The 22,447-nt window shown below is 41.9% G+C and overlaps 1 protein-coding gene across 3 annotated transcripts in view; it reads left to right on the forward strand.

Annotated features, from left to right (window-relative positions):
• Positions 1-22,447, forward strand: part of LOC118360933 (guanine nucleotide-binding protein G(I)/G(S)/G(T) subunit beta-1) — a 47,249-nt gene that overhangs the window by 16,386 nt on the left and 8,416 nt on the right. For 2 of the 3 annotated variants that reach the window (XM_035740509.2, XM_035740510.2), the window contains exons 2-7: positions 15,527-15,633; positions 17,143-17,181; positions 17,642-17,748; positions 21,339-21,402; positions 21,648-21,810; positions 22,244-22,310. In XM_035740509.2, the coding sequence (XP_035596402.2) occupies positions 15,577-15,633; positions 17,143-17,181; positions 17,642-17,748; positions 21,339-21,402; positions 21,648-21,810; positions 22,244-22,310 (497 nt within the window). In that variant the 5' untranslated portion in view covers positions 15,527-15,576. Of the gene's footprint in view, positions 1-13,764; positions 13,787-15,526; positions 15,634-17,142; positions 17,182-17,641; positions 17,749-21,338; positions 21,403-21,647; positions 21,811-22,243; positions 22,311-22,447 lie in introns of those variants that run through there. The other variant, XM_035740511.2, reaches the window with a different exon arrangement.

The following is a 22,447-nucleotide window of genomic DNA, read 5'->3' on the forward strand; positions in this document are numbered from 1 at the left end:
GCCAGGGGTTTATGGAAGTAGGCTAGTGGAATGAAGAATGTGGTTTGTCTCAAGCAGCTGGTTTAGGGAGACTAGTTAACCACAGATTTGTTTCAAAATGTTATGTACTGTAATCTAGGTTAAGAACTATGTTGGACAAATGGGTTTGGAAGGTGTTTTCATGAGACAGCTATTCTTACTGAGATTTGCTCAAGGGTGTTTCTCCATATTACTCAGATTTTCTCTCCCCCTCTATTCATAAACTAGCCTATTTGATTGGCTTTGAATTTGTGGTTTATATGATAATAACATATTGGTACATATCAGATACTCCTTCAGTCTGGTAGTTCAATAGAAAAAGAACTTCAAATCACATTTTATTTGTCACATACTTTATCAACAACAGGTGTAGGCTTACTGAAGGGGCCTACACATGCAACAATGCAGAGAAATAATAACACAAGGAATAAATACACAATTTGTAACGATAACTTGGCTATATACACAGGGTGCCTTGTCGGGGCAGGGGTACAAGGTAATTGAGGTAGATGTGCACATATATACAGTGCATTCGGAAAGTATTCAGGCCCCTTATTTTCCCCCCACAGTTTGTTACATTACAGCCTTATTCTAAAATTGATAAAAAAATGTTTCCCCCTTATCCATTTACACACTACCACATAATGACAAAGCAGAAACAGGTTTTTAGATTTCTTTTGCAAATGTATACAAATCCCCCAGAAATATCACAATTACATAAGTATTCAGACCCTTTACACAGTACTTTGAAGCACCTTTGACAACAATTACAGCCTCGAGTCTTCTTGGGGATGACTACAAGCTTAGCACACCTGTATTTGGGAGTTTCTCCCATTTTTTTCCCTCTGCATATCCTCTCAATCTGTCAGGTTGGATGGGGAGCGTCGCTGCACAGCTGTTTTCAGGTCTCTCCAGAGATGTTCGATCGGGCTCTGGCTGGGTCACTCAAGGACATTTCAGAGAAGCCACCCCTGCATTGTCTTGGCTGTGTGCTAAGGGTCGTTGACCTGTTGGAAGGTGAACCTTCACCCCAGTCTGAGATACTGAGTGCTCTGGAGAAGGTTTTCATTAATGACCTCTCTGTACTTTGATCCATTCATCTTTCCATCGATCCTGACAAGTCTCCCAGTCCCTGCCACTGAAAAATCTACCCAGAGCATGATGCTGCCACCACTATACTTCACCGTAGGGATAATGCCAGGTTTGCTCCAGACGTGATGCTTTGCATTCAGGTCAGAGTTCAATCTTGTTTTCACCAGACCAGAGAATCTAGTTTCTCATGCGCTGAGAGTCTCTTGGTGCCTTTTGGCAAACTCCAACCGGGCTGTCATGCTTTTTTACTTAGGAGTGGGTTCCGTCATGTGCCACTCTACCATAAAGACCTAATTGGAGTGCTACAGAGGAAGTTGTCCTTCTGGAAGGTTATCCCATTTCCACAGAGGAACTCTATAGCTCTGTCAGAGTGACCATCGAGTCTTTGGTCACCTCCCGAATCAGGCCTTTCTCCCCCAGATTGCTCAGTTTGGCCGAGCGGCCAGCTCTAGGAATATTCTTGGTGGTTCTAAACTTCTATTTATGAATGATGGAGGACACTATGTTCTTGGACTTTCAATGCTGCAGACATTTTTGGGTATCCTTCCCCAGATCTATGCCTCGACACAATCATGTCTCGGCGCTCTATGGACAATTCCTTCGACGTCATGGCTTGGTTTTTGCTCTGACATGCACTTTCAACTGTGGGACCTTATATAGACAGGTGTGTGTGCCTTTCTAAATCATGTTCATTCAATGGAATTTACCACAGGTGAACGCCAATGAATTGGTAGAAACATCTGAAAGATGATCAATGAAAATAGGATGCACTTGAGCTCAATTTTGAGTCATGGCAAAATATCTGAATAGTTATGTAAATAAAGTAGTTTTGTTATTGTTTATTTCTAATACATTTGCAACTAGACAACATGATACATAATAAGCAGTATCGGCAGCGTATGTGATGAGTCAAAAGTGTTGGCGCAAAAGGGGGTCAATGCGGATTAACTATTTGTCAGTCTTATGGCTTGGGGGTAGAACCTGTTCAGGGTCCTGTTGGTTCCAGACATGGTCCACCACTTGCCATGCAGAAGCAGAGAGAAGTCTGTGACTTGGGTGGCTGGAGTCTTTGACAATTGTTAGGGCCTTCCTGGTATAGAGGTCCTGGATGGCAGGTAGCTCAGCCCCAGTGATTTAATTGGCTGTAGCGCTTTGCGGTCCGATGCCAAGTAGTTACCATACGAAGAGGTGACTCAGCCAGTCAAGATGCTCTCAATTGTGCAGCTGCAGAACTTTTTGTGGATCTGAGGGCCCATATTAAATATTTTCTAGCGTACTTACGGTGATGATCATTTCAGGTCACACTGAGCTAGTGTTGAATGATTGTTTTGAGTATGGAATAGGCTAAATGTGGAATAATCTGACTGAGGACTAGTGTGTCAATCTACGTGTGCTGCAGCAGCCTCAGCTGAGCTCACCATCCACAGCAACTCTTGCTGCTCAGGCAAGCAGTAGCCTTTGGGGCTGTGGCACACAACAGAACAGGGACCGAGCATCCGACCATGGTCAAACACTGGAGTTTTGCTTGCAGACCGGTCAGATGGTATTTGTCACCTGTCTGGTGTATTACCCGAAGGGAGAGGGTGATTGAAATAGTGTTTTGGGAGGATGCTCTGTCGCCACTTCCGCTGGGTGTTTCGACAGAGGGAGAGAGACCAGCAGCAAAGGAAACACCCTTTGAGAGGAAACGCCCGTTCAGAGGCTCCACGCTGCACTTCCTGGTGTAGGGGGAGTGTGCTGACATACACCAAATAAATGGCTGAAGTACTGACATGCAGACTGTGAAGCATCATGGAAGGAAGATCCGTCCACTACTCCTCTCGCTTTTAGAAATGAGCAAATCTGGTCATGAGGTAAATAGCGCCCAGGGAATAGTAATGCGACGGTGTGAAGTCTAAGATCAGCCAGGCAGGAAGGAGTAACGCCACATCATGCAGGGGAGTGGGGCAGCTGGGAAGGGGTCTTTAATTATTAAGACCAACCCCCCTCCTCACCCCCTGCTGCTTCAACAGGGCCTCATGGTTAATACTTGATACATGGCACAGTTTGGTGAGAGGCAGGATTTAACTCTCACACAGTGACCAAATCTCAGCCTTGCAGATAGTTCAACATTAAGATTTCCTAAACCACACCTTTTCTGTTTTCAAATGCTGCCCCAATTTCACACCAATGTAGCTGATGGTATCATTAGATTATGTGGGTAGATTGATAGTCAGGGAAGTCATCATTATTTCATAAAATATGTTTTTTTTTTTGTCAGAGCCTCATGTGAAGTGTCCATGGTATCAAGCATACCAGTGGTGAAACATACACAGGCCACCGTCAACGTTTTCAGAGACATTTCCTAGATTTAGAGAACATGAGTTTTCTGATCTGTATAACAGCAATAAGGACTGTCATGGGTTAATGTGTTAATTACAGTTACCTTTTAAGCACCACGCATCTCTTTTAAGCACCACACACCCTGTTTATTTAGATGACAGCTAAAACTTAATTTATAGGTAACCAGTTATGCTGAAGTTAGCTAACTAACCCCCAAAAAAAGACTGTTTTGAATTGTAACATTTTATTTAGCTATGAATGCCATGGCTGAATGCCTCGATTGAGCAAGTCATTTCCCACAATGATTTTAATCAGAACAAAACTTCCATTCCATGTAGCTACTGTTTGTTGTAGTTCTCAGGTCAAAAGATTAAAGCAAAGGATCCCAATTCTAGAACAGTAGCAGCTTGTGACTAGTAGGGCTGTGACGATTATGGAATTTTGGGTAACTATTGCCATAATGTTTTGAGCATGTAAAGCATGATAATGCATCTTTGAAAATCACCTATGATATACCTAATAAATATAGCACAGGTTTGGTGATTCTTCTCCCCCCCCACGGTCTTAGACAAATTGTCTCCTTGGAACTTTTGGAAAGGAAGCTTCTCCTGACAGTGCCCTTCTGCTTGTAAAATTATTTCTAACTTCATCCACTTCATGTAAAAATTAAGAACTGCAATTGAGTAAATGGTCTTAGAGATGTGACGATTCACTGACGCATTGGTCCCCAGTTCAAATGTTCCAAATAAAGCATGTATGGTCAGAAACAGATTTTAAAACGTAATGTTTTTTTCGTGTTATTGTTTTAATCAGAAAATAACTTATCTGTTGTGACTGAGTTGATGCGTCCTCTCCTTCAGTTCAGTAGCCTATCGAACTTTTATGCATGTAACTGCGTAGGACTGTCATAACTGTGTGCACAGTGCGGGAGACATAGCTACTCGCGCCAACGAGAGGTAGGTCGATCCCTGTTTCTAGTAGGCTATTCGTATATCTGCGCGGCACCTTCAGCGGTCAGGTGCTTGTAAAATGGCATCCGCAATATCAATTCGCAGGCTTTATTAGTTGAGTTACAACCAACGTAACTCGCTGGGTCATTGTTACCAAGTGTGCTGTAGAATTGCTATTATTTTTTACAGAGTTGTGTAGTCTACCGGAATGGACGCAACTAGGGATGTGGCGGTCACAAACTTTTGTCAGCCGGCGATTGTCAAGCGAATATCTCTCATTCTCACGCTAGTTAACTGTTAATTAACAAACACATTTAGCATCTCCTGGCTTCCATGCAAAAAGTTTAATAAATCCATGTAATTTAGCCTACACCTTCACAATAAATCCTTTATTTTAGACAGGCCTAAAGAAACATGGTATGAAGAAAATGTAGTCTATTTCTGAAGAAAATAAGTTGTCCTGATGTGGCTATGCCAAATGGCTGTGGGCTACACTAGTTAATTTAGTATGAAGAATACTACTATATGCTTACGAGTTATTATTGTAATTTTAGTTCCACAAAAATTGGCCTCTCCATCACATGATCGGGTCTTTCTCACAGGCTACAAGGGAAGACTGACACATCAGGGATGCAACTGCGCGTGTCCTTATTCAATTCCGAAGGTGCATATTGAAAAACTGTCCACATTTAGTTATCAACCAACGAGATGAGTAGGCTAAACAAACAGCAAAAGCTCTAGCATATCTCAATCTACTATCCCCCATAGTACAAACGTCGACTTATTCTGTGCAAGAAATAAATATTCCAAACATAGACTTGGAGAGTTGTGGGGTGCAATCGATCCCAAATTAATACAACCACAAGCATAAAAAAACAGGTTTTACGCAATAGATCAGAACGTTTAGCTTAAAACTATTGGGCGAAGGTCGAGAGTCGCGCGTCCTCCGAAACACGACCCAGTCAAGCTGCACTGCTTCTTGACAAAATGCTCGCTAAGCCCGGAAGCCAGCCACGCCAATGTGTCGGAGGAAACGCCGTACACCTGGCGATCGTGTCAACGTGCATGCGCCTGGCCCGCCACAGGAGTCGCTAGTGCGAGATTGGACAAGGACATCCCGGCCGGCCAAACCCTCCCCTAACCCGGATGACGCTGGGCCAATTGTGCGCTGCACCATGGGCTGCGACAGAGCCTGGACTCGAACGAGGATCTCTAGTAGCACTGCGATGCAGTGTCTTAGACCGCTGCGCCACTAGGGAGGCCCTTCTCGTGAAGTGTTTTGATTTAGACTTTCTAGTACATTTGCATTGATGTCTGAATTATTAGAGGGACAATAGAGTGCCGAGTACCAGGCATTTAGCAAGTTTGGTAGGCTACTATTGACCAGCAGCAACATCAGAGCTTGGAGAAGCCTAATTACCTTGACTATGACTAAACGGTCACATGGAATTTGACTGCCTTCATGACTCGTGACTTCCAGTGTGGCTGTAATATTTAGATTATTCCGGTTTACCATAAGAAGTAGTTTTGCTTTAAAAAGTCAGTGTATTTGGTCACTTGGTTGGGATGGTCACTTCACGGTTGGGATGGTGTTCTTTGGCTTGCAAGCCTCCCCCCTTTTCCTCCAAACATAACGATGGTCATTATGGCCAAACAGTTCTATTTTTGTTTAATAAGACCAGAGGACATTTCTCCAAAAAGTACCATCTTTGTCCCCATGTGCAGTTGCAAATGGAAATTGATGTAAAATATATCACCAGCCACTTTAAACAATGCTACTTAATATAATGTTTACATACCCTACATTACCCATCTCATATGTATATGTATATACTGTACCCTATATCATCTACTGCATCTTTATGTAATACATGTATTACTAGCCACTTTAAACTATGCCACTTCGTCTACATACCCTACATTACTCATCTCATATGTATATACTGTACTTGATACCATCTACTGCATCTTGCCTATGCCATTCTGTACCATCACTCATTCATATATCTCTATGTACATATTCTTTATCCCTTTACACGTGTGTGTGTGTGTGTGTGTGTGTGTGTGTGTGTGTGTGTGTGTGTGTGTATAAGGTAGTAGTTTGGGGATTGTTAGGTTAGATTACTCGTTGGTTATTACTGCATTGTCGGAACTAGAAGCACAAGCATTTCGCTACACTCGCTTTAACATCTGCTAACCATGTGTATGTGACAAATAATTTTGATTTGATTTGAAACCGTAGTCTGGTGTTTTATGGTGGTTTTGGAGCAGTGGCTTCTTCCTTGCTGCGCAGCCTTTCAGGTTATGTCGATATAGGACTCGTTGTACTGTGGATATAGATACTTTTGTATGTTTCCTCCAGCATCTTCACAAGGTCCTTTGCTGTGCTGGGATTGATTTGCACTTTTCGCACCATAGTACGTTCATCTCTAGGAGACGGAACACGTCTCCTTCCTGAGCGGTATGATGGCTGTGTGGTCCTATGGTGTTTATACTTGCGTACTATTGTTTGTACAGATGAACGTGGTACCTTCAGGCATTTGGAAATTGCTCCCAAGGATGAACCAGTCTTGTGGAGATCTACAATTTATTTTCTAAGGTCTTGGCTGATTTCTTATGATTTTCCCATGATGTCAAGCAAAGAGTCACTGAGTTTGAAGGTAGACCTTGAAATTCATCCACAGGAACACCTCCAATTGGCGTAAATTAGCCTATCAAAGCGTCTAAATCCATGACATTTTCTGGAATTTTCCAAGCTGTTTAAAGGCACTGTCAACTTAGTGTATGTAGACTTCTGACCCACTGAAGTTGTGATAGAGTGAGTTAAATGAATGAATGAATCTGTCTGTGAAAAATGTATTGTCATGCACAGGGTAGATGTCCTAACCAACTTGCCAAAACTATAGTTTGTTAACCTCTTGCTCCTACCTGGCATGCAGGCGTCCCATCTAGAGCTCTGGAAATGCAAATGCACTACGCTAAATGCTAATAGTATTAGTTAAAACTCAAACGTTCATTAAAATACACATGCAGGGTATTGAATTAAAGCTACACTCGTTGTGAATCCAGGCAACAAGTCAGATTTTTAAAATGCTTTTCGGCGGAAGCATGAGAAGCTATTATCTGATAGCATGTAACACCACAAAAGACCCGCAGGGGACGTAAACAAAATAATTAGCATATTTGGCGCTACACAAACCGCACAAAATATAAAACATTCATTACCTTTGACCATCTTCTTTGTTGGCACTCCTAGATGTCCCATAATCACTATTGGGTCTTTTTTTCGATTAAATCGGTCCATATATAGCCTAGATATCGTTCTATGTAGACTGTGTGATAAACGGAAAAAAATAGCGTTTCATAACGTAACGTCATTTTTTAAAATTCAAAAAGTCGACGATAAACTTTCACAAAACACTTCGAAATACTTTTGTAATGCAACTTTAGGTATTAGTACACGTTAATAAGCGATAAAATTAATCAGGAGGCGATGTAAATTCTATAGGTGTCGTCTGGAAAAAACATGTCCGGAGAGAGCTCGACCAAAACATCCGGTCGGAGACCGGAGGGAAGGAGTTCCCTTGAACCGGTTAGACCAAGAATCAAAGCTGAATCAAATGACAAGACTCTAGACAACGTGTGGAAGCTGTAGGCGCTGAAAGCTCGGTCTCATGTAATTCGGTTCACTTTGAACAATTCCTGGAAGTAGCGCAAGGATATTTATTTCCATTTTCAGTGATCAGGTTTTCCTGTGCTATTCGATAACTCACGTTCTGGTATAGTCACAGCCGTGATTTAACCAGTTTTATAAACGTCTGAGTGTTTTCTATCCACACATACTAATCATATGCATATACTATATTCCTGGCATGAGTAGCAGGGCGCTGAAATGTTGCGCGATTTTTAACAGAATGTTCGAAAAATTAGGGGGTAGAAGGAAGAGGTTAACAAGATATTTGTGGAGTTTTTGACAAACATGTTTTAATAACCCCAACCTAAGTGACTTCAACTGTAAGTGTGTATAGCACCGATCTCTCAGGCTGCAACCTTAAGGCTCCCAGCAGTAGTGGCAAGGTGATTGGGTCTGTGCGCCTGCTCCGCTGGGTTCTTAATGTTGTGAAGGTTACCACACCCTGTTACTCTTCACCAAGGGGTTAATTAGCAGGTTTCCTCCCAATCGTCCTCTGCTTGTTAAATCTCATTAGGCTAATCTGGCTCTGTCCTCCCTCCGCCTCTCCTCCCTCTCCTCTATTCTCCTGTGCACAAGAACGTCTCCCTAAATACCCACCCAGCCTTCCTCAGTCCCCTTCCTCATGCCATGGGGAGGAGCTTCCCTCTTCTTTACACCACAACAGCCCAATTATGATTTGGCCGTTATCTATAATAGACAAAAATATAAACGCAACGTGTTGGGCCTGTGTTTAATGAGATCCCAGAAGTTTTCCATACGCACAAAGCTTATTTCGCTCAAATTTTTGTACAAATTTGCTTACATCCCTGTTAGTGAGCATTTCTCTTTTGCTAAGAATACTTCTACCTGACAGGTGTGGCATATCAAGAAGTTGATTAAACAGTATGACCATTTTGCTGGGGACAATAAAATGCCATTCTAAAATGTGCAGTTTTGTCTCTCAACACAATGCCAAAACTGTTTTTAGGGAGTGTGCAATTGTCTTTCTGATTGCAGGAATGTCCACCAGGGAATTGAATGTACATTATTCTACCATAAGCTTCCTCCAACGTCGTTTTAGAGAATTTGGTAATATGGCCAACCGGCCTCACAACCGCAGACCACGTGTAACCACACCAGCCCAGGAGCTCCACATCCATCTTCTTTACCTGCGGAATTGTCTGAGACCAGCCACCTGGACAACTGATGAAACTGAGGAATATGTCTGTGTAATAACGCCCCTTTGTTGCGAAAAACACATTTTGATTGGCTGGGCCTGGCTCCCCATTGGTTGGACCTATGGTCACCCACTCCCACCCATGGCTGCACCCCTACCCAGTCATGTGAAATCCATAGATTAGGGCCTAATGACTTTATTTAAATTGACTGATTTCCTTATATGAACTGTAACTCAGTAAAATCATTGAAATGGTTGTTTATATTTTTGATCAGTATATTTCCATTTTGAATCAAGCCGGTCTGTTTTAATGTATTTTTTATGTGAATAACATTTGCGTACATACTGGGGGTAGGAGAAATTGGGTGCTTAGAGAAGTGATTTGACTGCTTTGTCTCAGAACCTATAATATGATTGGAAAGGTGGCTTAGTAATGACTATCTTATCCACTTTTATTCTGATCAAATCTATAGCTGTTATTGCATGTCAAGTAATTGACACTGGATGCTTTTGAAAATGAAGGAATTCCTCAAAAGTTTCTATGATTATTTTATTAGTAGAGGTCGACCGAATATTACTTTTCAACACCGATACTGATTATTGGAGCACCAAAAAAGCCGATACCGATTAATCGGACGATTCTTAAAAAATATATATATTTTACTTTTATTTGTAATAATGCCAATTACAACACTGAATGAACACTTATTTTAACTTAATATAATACATCAAAATCAATTTAGCCTCATAATGAAACCTGTTCAATTTGGTTTAAATAATGCAAAAACAAAGTGCGATATGTGCCATGTAAGAAAGCTAACGTTGTTTAAGTTCCTTGCTCAGAACATGAGAACATATGAAAGCTGGTGGTTCCTTTTTAACATGACACTTCATTATTCCAAAGTAAGAGGTTTTTAAGTTGTAGTTAATATAGTATTTATAGGACTATTTCTCTATACAATTTGTATTTCATTAACCTTTTGACTATTGGATGTTCTTATAGGCGCACTAGTATTGCCAGTGTAACAGTATAGCTTCCGTCCCTCTCCTCGCTCCTACCTGGGCTCGAACCAGGAACACATTGACAACAGCCACCCTCGAAGCATCGTTACCCATTACTCCACAAAATCCGCGGTCCTTGCAGAGCAAGGGGAACAACTACTCCAAGGCTCAGAGCGAGTGACCTTTGAAACGCTATTAGCGCGCACCCCGCTAACTAGCTAGCCATTTCACATCGGTTACACCACCCTAATCTTGGGAGTTGATAGGCTTGAAGTCATATAAACAGCGTAATGCTTGAAGTACAGCGAAGAGCTGCTGGCAAAACGCACTAAAGTGCTGTTTGAATGAATGCTTACGAACCTGCTGGTGCCTATCAATGCTCAGTCAGACTGCTCTATCAAATCATAGACTTAGTTATAACATAACACACAGAAATACAAGCCTTAGTTTCCGGATTCGAGCATATTAATGACCTATCATCTCGTGGGGGGGGGGGGATAAAAGTTTTCTTTCAGTGAAATACAGAACCGTTCTGTATTTTATCTAACGGGTGGCATCCCTAAGTCTAAATGTTCATGTTACATTGCACAACCTTCAATGTTATGACATAATTACGTAAAATTCTGGCAAATTAGTTCGCAATGAGCCAGGCTGCCCAAACTGTTGCATATATGCGTGCAATGAACGCAAGAGAAGTGACACAATTTCACCTGGTTAATTTTGCCTGCTAACCTGGATTTATTGTAGCTAAATATGCAGGGTAAAAAAATATACTTCTGTGTATTGATTTTAAGAAAGGCATTGGTGTTTATGGTTAGGTACAGTATTTTGCAACGATTGTTTTTTTCGCAAATGCACTTTTGTTAAACCATCCCCCTACGTTGCATCGAGTATATGCAACACAGGCCATGCTAGATAAACTAGTAATACCATCAACCATGTGTAGTTATAACTTGTGATTATGATTGATTGATTGATTTTTTTTAAAGTTTAATGCTAGCTAGCAACTCACCTTGGCTTCTTACTGCATTCGCGTAACAGGCAGTCTCCTCGTGGAGTGCAGGTGGTTAGTGTTGGACAAGTGAACTGTAGGGTTGAAAGATTGAATTCCGGAGCTGACAAGTTAAAAATCTGTCGTTCTGCCCCTGAACAAGGCAGTTAACCCACTGTCCCTAGGCCATCATTGAAAATAAGAACGTGTTCTTAACTGACTTGCCTAGTTAAATAAAACTTTTTTTCCCTCCGGCCTAATCTGTGTCAAAAAATACAGATTTCAGATTGTTATGACAACTTGAAATCGGCCCCAATTAATCGGCCATTCCGATGAATCGGTCGGCCTCTATTTATTAGGCTTCCCTAAGCCAAATAGCAGTACAATGTGGCATCAGGGCTTGATAAGGTAGTAAATGCTGATTTGCTTCATAGGAAGAAGAAATGCCTTTAAAGTGCTGGTCCCCCCCTAATTTCACTTCCCTCTCCCTATGTCACTGCATTGTGCTTGATGGAGCCAATAGAACTGGCTGGAAAATGTGAAGTCTGCTTCCCTCCTCCACCACCTCTCTAAAAATAGAGGCTGAGAGAGAAGGCAGCAGCATTGAGACACACTATCAGTGGGCCTGCCAGCGGTTTCAACACACTCCCACCACCAGAACAGAAAAAGGCCCTCTGAATCACACCTCTGCCGCCATCACAGAGCTCCCCCACAAATAAATATCACACTTACATCACCAATGTAGACTCCCCAAGCTGCCCCTAAATCGCACTTCTGCCACCATTTACAGAGCCCCCCTCCACTCATATTTCTGCCACCATGGTTGGCTTCAATGCCATCTGTTTGACCAAATTCCATCTCAATTTGAACATATTAATGTCCCCTTTTTTCCTTCATGTAACTGACTATTGTAATGGGACCTCTTATTTTGTCACCACCAACATCTAATATGGCCCAATAAATAAATCTTCGACATCCCTAAGCTTATTCAAGGCACCTTGTAGTAGGTCTGGGCTGTATACCGTTTTTTTGCGATAAACCGGTATTGATGCATGGACCGGTTTGGGTTTTTACTTTACCTTCTATACCAGTATATGAATGTTAGGTTTGCTATATGTGATACGCAGTGTGTAACGTCCGTTTTTATAGTTTACTTCGCTTCTTGAGTTCTCTTTCCACACAGACCTAGCCACGCCCCCTGTCACTCAAGGAGCGCATTTGAAGTTTTTCAACCAGGAGACACTTGAGTTCAGTCTGCATGGTCAATGCATTTGCAACACTGTTGATGAAAACGATAGTTGTCACTGCTTCTTAATATAATTCTACTGGCATTCTAATTACACTATTAGCCCGTGTTTCTTACATCTGCAAACAGCTAATTTGAATTTTCTTAGCAAGTTGTTCCTAAATCTTGTTAGGCATTAATGCTAATTGCTAGCTAGCTAATATATGTACTGAATAAGCGCAAGCGTAATTAGCCATACAGTCTAATAATACCAGTGATTGTGTAGACCTAAATCAGCATGTTTGTGCGACAGTGTCTTCTAAATTAGAGGTAAACGCAAAGAAAGCATATGTTAGCTACTAGAAGTAGTTAAGAGAGAACATTCAATGTACCGAAAGATTATAGGGTCCCCTAGGAAACACCTATCAACACAGTTTCTACCCTGTCACAATAAATCCTCCCTGGCATTTTCATTCGTTGTCATGTCGAACACCACTGTATTGAAAGTGCCCACTATTATATTCTAACTATATAATTAGAATAGACATTCTATTCTCATGATTCCAATAGTTAAAAGTATTTTGCTCTAAATCGCAAGTCGAATTGCAACATTTGGTTTAAAAATAAGGCCCATATTACTTGCCTGTATTGTGCAGCCCTACGTGGCAGTGTGGAAATGATCTCAAATGCAGAAATGTATGAAAATTATTACTTTTGGGGGGGGGTGAAGTTGAATTGAACAGTATAAAACATTGAATTGAACAGTATAAACAGTGTGAATCATAATGGAGAAAGACCCATTTTGAAATCACTTAATGTATGTGTTGCCACCCTAGGGTCACACACTACTCATAAAGCACATTTACAACTTTTAATATTAAAAAACATAAAATACAGCCAATTTTGTAATTTTTTAAAATACTGTGATATAATATTTTGGCCATATCGCCCAGCCCTACCCTGTAGTTTAGAATACTCACAGTAGACCTTACTACTCACTTCCACTTTCTCTTGTAAGTGTATTTAGTTTAAATAACATACAGATCTGCCTATACGGCTTTGGTTCTGGGAAGGGCCACACACAGGCCATTCTAACTGGCTCTCGTCAGGGAGAAGACAAGGAGAGTTAGTAATATTATCATGACACATTTTTATCAACATGATTAGGGGTTTAAGTCTCATTGCTTAGAAGTAGACCCAGTTAGCCTGTGAGCCAATCAGGTGGCAGGTAGCTGCTGCGATGGCTCAGGTGTTTGAAGGATAAGGTACTTCATTCAGAAGGTCTCCAAGCTCTTAGGACACACGACCCTTACAGAAAAGACCGAGAGAAAGGGAGGTAAGGAAAATAGACAGGATGGTTGGAATGTTTTGCAAAACTCGGAAACTGTTATAGTCTACATACTTGGACTAAGGAATGTCTTTAACTGTGTTATCAGTGACAAAGGTGGATGTAATGGTTTCCCCCCAATGTTTGCACCAACCAGTTTAAAGAAATGCTTAGTTCTATATGCATTACCTATGTACATTGAAGATGTTAAGATCAATTGCCTCATTGGCTGAATTCCTTTATCTCTGTCTTGGTCATACCTACAAATCGTAAAGCTGGAAGGAAGCCTGTTAATGTACTAACACAAAATACATTGTTCTTGTAAAAACCAATGGCAACTGGTTGACGCTGATATTGGGTTATTTTTGGTTTGTGGAACCAGTTGGTAGAAATGTCAGATGAGCATTGTTGGATAGTGATCGAAGGTAGCATCGGTGCTTAGCCAATAATGAACTTCAACCCAGACTGTCAATATGCAGAACTTCCAACTTGTACTGTAGCATTTATCACTACACTAAGTAGCCTATATTTTTGTGTTTGTGTTTCGTCTCCAGACAGTGAAAGTGTCAGGGCTAAGCCCGTCCAACAGAGGATTGGGGTCAGCGGGATAGCCACTGCTTTTAGGATCATCAGCAGGTTTTGTCTTAACCGGATTTGGTTGGAGGAGCTGAATCAACTGTGTCCCAGGATTACAGGAATGACATTGGGAGGAGAATTCTGAGCCCACTGACCAGGGCCAGGGTGTCTGAGAGCTGAACTAGTGCTTGTCCTTGTTACCTGAGCACCTCTATGCTAGAAGTAGCTCACAGAACCCACCAGGCTTCTCTCTTTTCTCGCTCCAGCCCCCTCTGTTTGGCAAGCCAAAGGAGGGGTATGTTCTCAATGTTTTCGCAGACTCAATGGATTTCCGCCAATGGATTTCAATTTTGCCTCCGTTGTCCAGGAATGGCTACCGGCCACCATATGTTTGCCTCGAGTTGGCCAGTCTATCGAGAGGGGATGGGATGGGGGATAGAGAAATTCTGCATCGTTTTTGGAAATGGTGATCTTTAGCACAAACTAGCTGCAGAATCCTGTTGCTAGGTAACCGTTTCTTGCTGGCAAGGACACATCTTGGTTTCTCTAGGGTTGGGATTCTGGGTTGGGATTCTGTGATTCCCAGTGACTTTGTGTGACTTTATGAATCTTTCGGGGGAATGATGTGTGATTCTGAGCAGTAATTGTCTTTACTGTGAATTTTATAGATGCTAGTGTATGCTGAGTCCAAATGCCCAATTTTCTTCTCAACAGGTATGTTCTTGGACGTTACATGAAAATGTGATAGGAAGCTTAATTTTCTTCTCTTTCACAACACAAAGGTATTAGCTTGAAAATATAGTCTACTATTTAGAAATAGCATCTGACCATAACATGGTCTCTATGTCTGGAACATTCAACCCTAGTGCCCTGAGCTTGTCCTTGCTATTTCGGGAATTGCGTATTGAGCCCGTCTCAGGGATTTGAACGCTCACTTGTTAGGGACCCCGTAACAGCTGTTTATTTAGCTGCCTGTGTGTACCAGACCTGGTTTCAGAGGGCGTTTGCTTGAGCCTGCCTGGAGTGCCAGATGGGCTGGGTTTGTACTTTTAGGATTTTTATCAGATTGTAAATACTGTTTGAACCCTGGTCTGGTAAGTAACACTAATTACTAATAGGAAAAACCGTGTGAACAGGGTGTTGAGCTTGTCTCTCCTCTTTCTCGCGCCTCAGATCAGCACGAGTCCCGGCGGTGGAGCGAAGCATCCCATTAGCAGAGGAAAATGAGCGAACTAGACCAGCTACGTCAGGAGGCCGAGCAGCTCAAGAACCAGATCAGAGTAAGTCCTCTACAATCGTCCTCTCCCTGATTTCTTCTCATAAATGCATTGTCTGTGCAGTGATTTTACATAGAGCCACTAGAGGGCACTACAATTCTCACAGATGTCCCTAAAGCCTAACACATACTTTGTTCTCAGTTGAACATTTACATTTTAGCACTTAAGAATGCTAAAATCAGCGTTATTTCCTCTATCAAAATATAACATACTCGTGCATCTGTTTTAGTCTCAGCCAATTATCTTGTAACGAGCTAGCTAAATGCTGTGAAATCTCTGCAAGATGCTAGCTGGATAGCAAAAGTGAGGAAACATTTTTCAGTAGTGATAAGTTTAAACACCAAAAATAACACAATTGGGCTTGTGGTCTAGTTTGAAATTGAATTGTTTTGGGATGTTTAAACGCATCTCATTTTGATAGTGTAGCCATGATCTGACAAATTAACAAAAAGTTGAACTCGCAGGGCCTAGAGCCCCACCTTCCTTGCCTTTCTCCCCTTGCTATTGGGCTCCCCTTCTCTACTGAGTGATTACATCACTATGCATGTTTGATGCTGTAGTGTGTTTGGCTTTGCTCTTCACGGCCTGCCATTTCCCTATCCCACATGATTCAAGGATACAGCAATATATGATTCAAGGATACAGCAATATATGATTCACAGATACAACAATGCAAACACTGAGATTCAGAATGTGTCTAGTGGCATGTATGTATTGATAGATTTTAATCACTGTGTGCTCTGGGTAGATTGACAAACAGCGAGTTAGAGGAATGTGTAGTATGGTAAGGTGTGTATGTTAGGGAGATTTATCTAAATGTTTGCTGGTTGTGGTGGTCTGTTCAGTGTTGCATAGGTGTGTGTCTGTAGGGTAGATGTTTGTAAGAGTATTTCTGTATCCTCAGTGTGTAGAGCCGCATTAAACTGCTGTTCTATTTTTGTGTGTCTTAAGGACCATGTATTCGCTGGGATATGTATAGCTTGATTGTTTCGTGTTATGATTTTATAAACAGTTTGTCTAGATATGTTTAGCATGTGGAATTACACTGATGTCACTGCTGTTTTATATGGATTGAGCAACTAGCACCTCAATGGCACAATTTTCTGACTGTTCACATGCATCTTGATTTGAAAGGAAATATGCTTAAGTGCACTGGATTTCTGTGACATTGGCATATCTTTGTTAGATAATGGTAAGGCCTTGGTTGGACATGGACCTGCATGGGGATCCATACTTGAGGCCCAATTAGTGCGCTACCAGATATTAAATGGGCAATGGGTTCAGTCAACACTGAGCCCAAATAAGTGGGTTTAGAGAGGCAAGTGATGGTGTTGTTTATCAAGTCAGTGGGAATGGTAATTTTATTACTGTGATGGCTGAAATGATTGGCTCAACACTTTCATTCATTGAGGTGGAGAAATTGTCACGTTATCAAAATGTTATGTGGGATAGAATAAGGACTTGTCTATTTAGATCAGTGATAATGAAATGTAACTATTTTTTTTGTTCCAGGATGCCAGGAAAGCGTGTGCGGATGCTACCTTGTCTCAGGTAACAGACCTTCCCACCTTACACCACAAATAGATCCCATAGAGTGCAGTTCAGAAATGAGGATGAAGGAGATGGGGAACCAATATAAAGCCTCATTATTCAGGATACAGGTGAAGGGCCATGTTAAAACTGTTGTCAAAGCCTAGTAAAGGTTAACTGGGATAGGTAAGCGAGATGCACTGGGGTTCAATGATTCCATGGCTCAAAGGCTGTCCTTAGATAGCAGCAGAGATAGCCTAGCAATAGCAGGCTCTATTCTAGTGAGCTATTTGTCACCCAGCCAACAAATGCTAGAAGCAGCAGCACCCATTCTCATGTACTTCTATAAATGCAACATGGGGGCTGATGAAGGAAAGGCAATTGTTTCATAGAAGAGAACATAGTAAAAAGCATCCCCATTTCCCATGCAGATACACAGCCTGTTTTGTCATGGTCATTGATTGTCCCCCCTTCCCTTCAGATCACAGCAAACATCGACCCAATTGGCCGAATTCAGATGCGCACTAGAAGGACACTGAGGGGGCATCTGGCTAAAATCTATGCCATGCACTGGGGCACTGACTCGAGGTAATCTTATTTAGCCACATTCTGTCTATTAACTACATGATTCAACCCCTCTCCCTAAATCCAGGAAGTTGCCATAAAAATATGTAAATTTTTCCCCCGATTTGTATCTTGTGTAGCTTCCCTGTATAGAGTTTCCAAGATGACTCCCTCGCAATTTAAAACCTAAACAAAAATATTAACGAGTATAACTTTTATGCTGTGTGTTTGTCACTTGTGGTGTGTGTGTGTGTGTGGGGGGGTTGGGGGGGTATGAGTGTAGACAAAATGGAGTAGTCCATTGTTTAGTAGTGTGGCTGGCTGCTCTTCCCTGAGCGCCAGTCAGTGCTGGTAACTCCTGTGTTCCTGAGCTTAGGGGGCCTTCCCAGGAGCCCCCAGCCCAGCAGCTCTCATCTCAGCAACTAATAACACTCCGCTCCATAGAGACACCACACACACATGCAACACACTCACCCCAAACCAAATTGCGTTGTCATCTCTCTTTGTTGCTCCGATTCATTTTTATCAACCCACCCCCAATTAAAAGAAGAGATCATTCTTTACGGGTGAGCTCACAATGATGCAACAGAAAATGATTACAATTATTATTCCCCCACCTTCATTGGTAAGGCATATTACTGTGTATTATTGTCTTTGTTTTGGGGGGTTGAAGACTCTAAATAGTCTACCTTTAGTGAAGTGCAGTCGACCAGAGATAAGTAAGAATGGAGAGATGTAAGTATTGACCCAGAGTCGGGTGCTATTTCGGCACAGGGACTCTGTCTCCCTCTGGTTTTTATCCAGACCATATCACATCCTGCCATGATTGGGAGTCCCATGGGTTGGCGCACAATTGGCCCAGCATTGTCTGGGTTTAGCTGGGGTTGGCCGCCATTGTAAATAAGAATTTGTTCTTTACTAACTTGCCTAGTAAAATAAAGGTTAAAAAAAATACATGCATACAGTTGAAGTCGGAAGTTTACATACATACACTTAGGTTGGAGTCATTAACTTGTTTTTTCAAACACTTCACAAATTTCTTGTTCACAAACTATAGTTTTGGCAAGTTTGTTAGGACATCTACTTTGTGCATGACAAGTCATTTTTCCCAAAAAATTGTTTACAGACAGATTATTTCACTTAACTCACTGTAATTTGTAAGTCGCTCTGGATAAGAGCGTCTGCTAAATGACTTAAATGTAAATGTAATGTATCACAATTTCAGTGGGTCAGAAGTTTACATACACTAAGTTGACTGTGCCTTTTAAACAGCGTGGAGAATTCCAGGAAATGACATCATGGCTTTAGAAGCTTCTGATAGGCTAATTGACATCATTGGATTCAATTGGTGGTGTTCCTGTGGATGTATTTCAAGGCCTACCTTCAAACTCATTGCCTCTTTGCTTGACATCATGGGAAAATCAAAAGAAATCAGCTGAAATCTCAGAAAATCAATGGTAGACCACAAGTCTGGTTCATCCTTGGGAGCAATTTCCAAACACCTGAAGGTACCATGTTCATCTGTACAAACAATAGTATAAACACCATGGGACCACGCAGCCATCATACCGCTCAGGAAGGAGACGCTTTCTGTCTCCTAGAGATGAACGTACTTTGGTGCGAAAAGTGCAAATCAATCCCAAAACAACAGCGAAGGACCTTGTGAAGATGCTGGAGGAAACGGATACAAAAGTATCTATATCCACAGTACAACTAGTCCTATATCGACATAACCTGAAAGGCTGCACAGCAAGGAAGAAGCCACTGCTCCAAAACCGCCATGAAAATGCCAGACTACGGTTTGCAACTTTTTTTAATTTTATTTTTATTTTTATTTTTTACCTTTATTTAACCAGGCAAGTCAGTTAAGAACATATTCTTATTTTCAATGACGGCCTGGGAACAGTGGGTTAACTGCCTGTTCAGGGGCAGAACGACAGATTTGTACCTTGTCAGCTCGGGGGTTTTGAACTCGCAACCTTCTGGTTACTAGTCCAACGCTCTAACCACTAGGCTACGCTGCTGCACATGGGGACAAAGATTGTACTTTTTGGAGAAATGTCCTCTGGTCTGATGAAAGAAAAATTGAACTGTTTGGCCATAATTACCATTGTTGTGTTTGGAGGAAAAAGGGGGTGGCTTGCAAGCTGAAGAAAACCATCCCGACCGTAAAGCACGGGGGTGGCAGCATCTTGTGGGGGGTGCTTTGCTGCAGGAAAGACTGGTGCACTTCACAAAATAGTTGGCATCATGAGGACGGAAAATGTTTTAAAAAACATGGTATCATGCACAGGGTAGATGTCCTAAACGACTTGCCAATACGTTAGTTTGTTAAAAAGAAATTTGTGGAGCTGTTGAAAAACAAGTTTTAATGACTCCAATCTAAGTGTATGTAAACTTCTGACTTCAACTGTATGGTGGTAATAATAATTATATAGCGCCCTTCCTGGTGGGTTTCCTTTAATTGACCCAGAGCATGGGTCTATTCATGAAGTGTCTCCGAGTAGGAGTACAAGTCCTCAAGTTACTTGGAATGCCTCTGTTCACATTGAGGTGCAGTCGTCTAATGGAAAAGCAGAGGTAATCCAAATGCCAATGTGTAATCAGTAAATGTAAGTGAATAGAGCAGCGCAAAGCTAGTAGAAGAGCGCTATTTAATTCCACTCCTGCTTTATTGCAGGCGTGTTTGGAAAGTCAGATAATGCGCTGCAATCTCTGCTAAGCATCTTACTCACTCTGGAGAAACTGAGTGGACAGTGACACACCGACCGTGGTTCAAAGTAAACTTTCCACTCGAGCTTATTTTTTCAAAACTCACCTGAAGCGAAAATAAATCTATACAGGCCTTGTTTATTCATTATTTGAAAAATGTATTTTTTTTTTTTTTTTTTCAAACGTGCCACTTTGACCCTCTTTTAAGCAGGCAACAGTTTAGCGTGCAGGAGTTGGAAGGCTAGTGTACCTGAGGCAAACACCTAGCAGTGTTTCATCACCCTCAACCAACAGAAGATGGTTTCAAACCACAGAGACAGGAAGCATTGAATCACTGCCAGTGCTGAAGCTACTGCTTCTAACTCACTCTTACAGTTTTACACCAACCACACCCATAATATAGGCTTACCTACCTTGTCCTTCCTATTATGTGTGATAGGGATGTTGGACAGTAAAGAAGTGGGTGTGCGTGTTATCGTGCGTGTGTTAGCATGTGTTTATGCAAGCATGTGTTTATGTTAGCATGTGTGATTTGCATATACTGAGTGGGTCCGAAGGGAGTTAATGTTCCCCAGCCAGCCATCTCTGGCCATAAGGGCCTGGTTTCCGTGACGACTCTTGTTTGATTTGCCCAGATAGTGGTGAGATGCTCCCCAGCCATAAAGACCCCTGGAAACCACACCACCCCTAAAATTCAAAACATGGTTTCACCCTATGTTCATAGGGAAGCAGTTATGTGTTTGCGTGACTGTGTTCTGCTTGATGACTTTATTATTAACAGTTCCAAATTTAACATGTTTGGATTCGTGGTGTGTGCATGTCATGTGCCCTAGTAATACTAGTGCTCTTAAGATTTCCTTTAAGATCACTGGTTTAATCACGTCTCTCCTTTTGCCCCGTAGGCTTTTAGTCAGTGCCTCTCAGGATGGTAAACTCATTATTTGGGACAGCTACACCACAAACAAGGTAAGGTTGACCTGTCCACATCTTTAAGAATCAAAAGGAAGCACTCACATTTGAATGCATTTTTATTTCAATTTTTTTTTAAATTTTACCTAAAGACATGAGGGCAACTAAACAAAAAAAAGATTCTCTACCATTTGTTGTTTCATGACCTAGGATGTCCAGTATATGTGACATGTGATATAGGCTTCCCAGTATATGTGGTCCATGCTTGAATCAAACCAAAAGTTCCCGCCTGTCTCCCTCAGGTCCACGCCATCCCACTGCGCTCCTCCTGGGTGATGACGTGCGCCTACGCCCCCTCTGGGAACTACGTGGCCTGTGGAGGCCTAGACAACATCTGCTCCATCTACAACCTCAAGACCCGCGAGGGCAATGTGCGTGTCAGCCGTGAGCTGGCCGGACATACGGGTACGGTAGTCACCCCTAATAGCTACCACAGTGGGTACAAACGGACAGCTCACCTGTAACACAGGATAGACTATGGTCAACGTTCAGTTTGCAGGAGAGATATTGTTTATGCACTAGATTTTTTTTTAAACAAGTACCTTGGAAGCATTGGGTATGTTCAATGCCACTTATTTCAGTCTCATGACAGGAGCTGTGTCTGTCTAGTTGCTGTGAAAAGGAACATTAATGTTATTGAGCTGGTTCTGTTGTACACATTCACTTCTTATAAACTTATTTGTACCCTTCAGGGTCAAGCCTATAATGTACAAACTGTAATGTAGTTCAATTAGTGTTTCCTTCTGTCTTGAGATCATTTCCCCTGTGTGTTGTGACTGCTTCTCAATGCTGACTGACTGACTGACTGACTTACTGTCTGTTCTGCTGTGGCATCCAGGTTACCTGTCCTGCTGTCGCTTCGTGGATGACAGCCAGATTGTCACCAGCTCTGGAGACACCACCTGGTGAGTGAGGGAACTGTGCCTGCCTGGGCAACAGGCAAGGAAGAATGGGGATGTGTATCCATCCATCCACCATGTTCACTGAGTGGATATGCCAGTTCTGCACTGTTGTGTTGATAACATTTTGAGTGTACATGAAA

Source organism: Oncorhynchus keta, chromosome 28, assembly GCF_023373465.1.
Source record: "Oncorhynchus keta strain PuntledgeMale-10-30-2019 chromosome 28, Oket_V2, whole genome shotgun sequence".
Classification (NCBI taxonomy): Eukaryota; Metazoa; Chordata; class Actinopteri; order Salmoniformes; family Salmonidae; genus Oncorhynchus; species Oncorhynchus keta.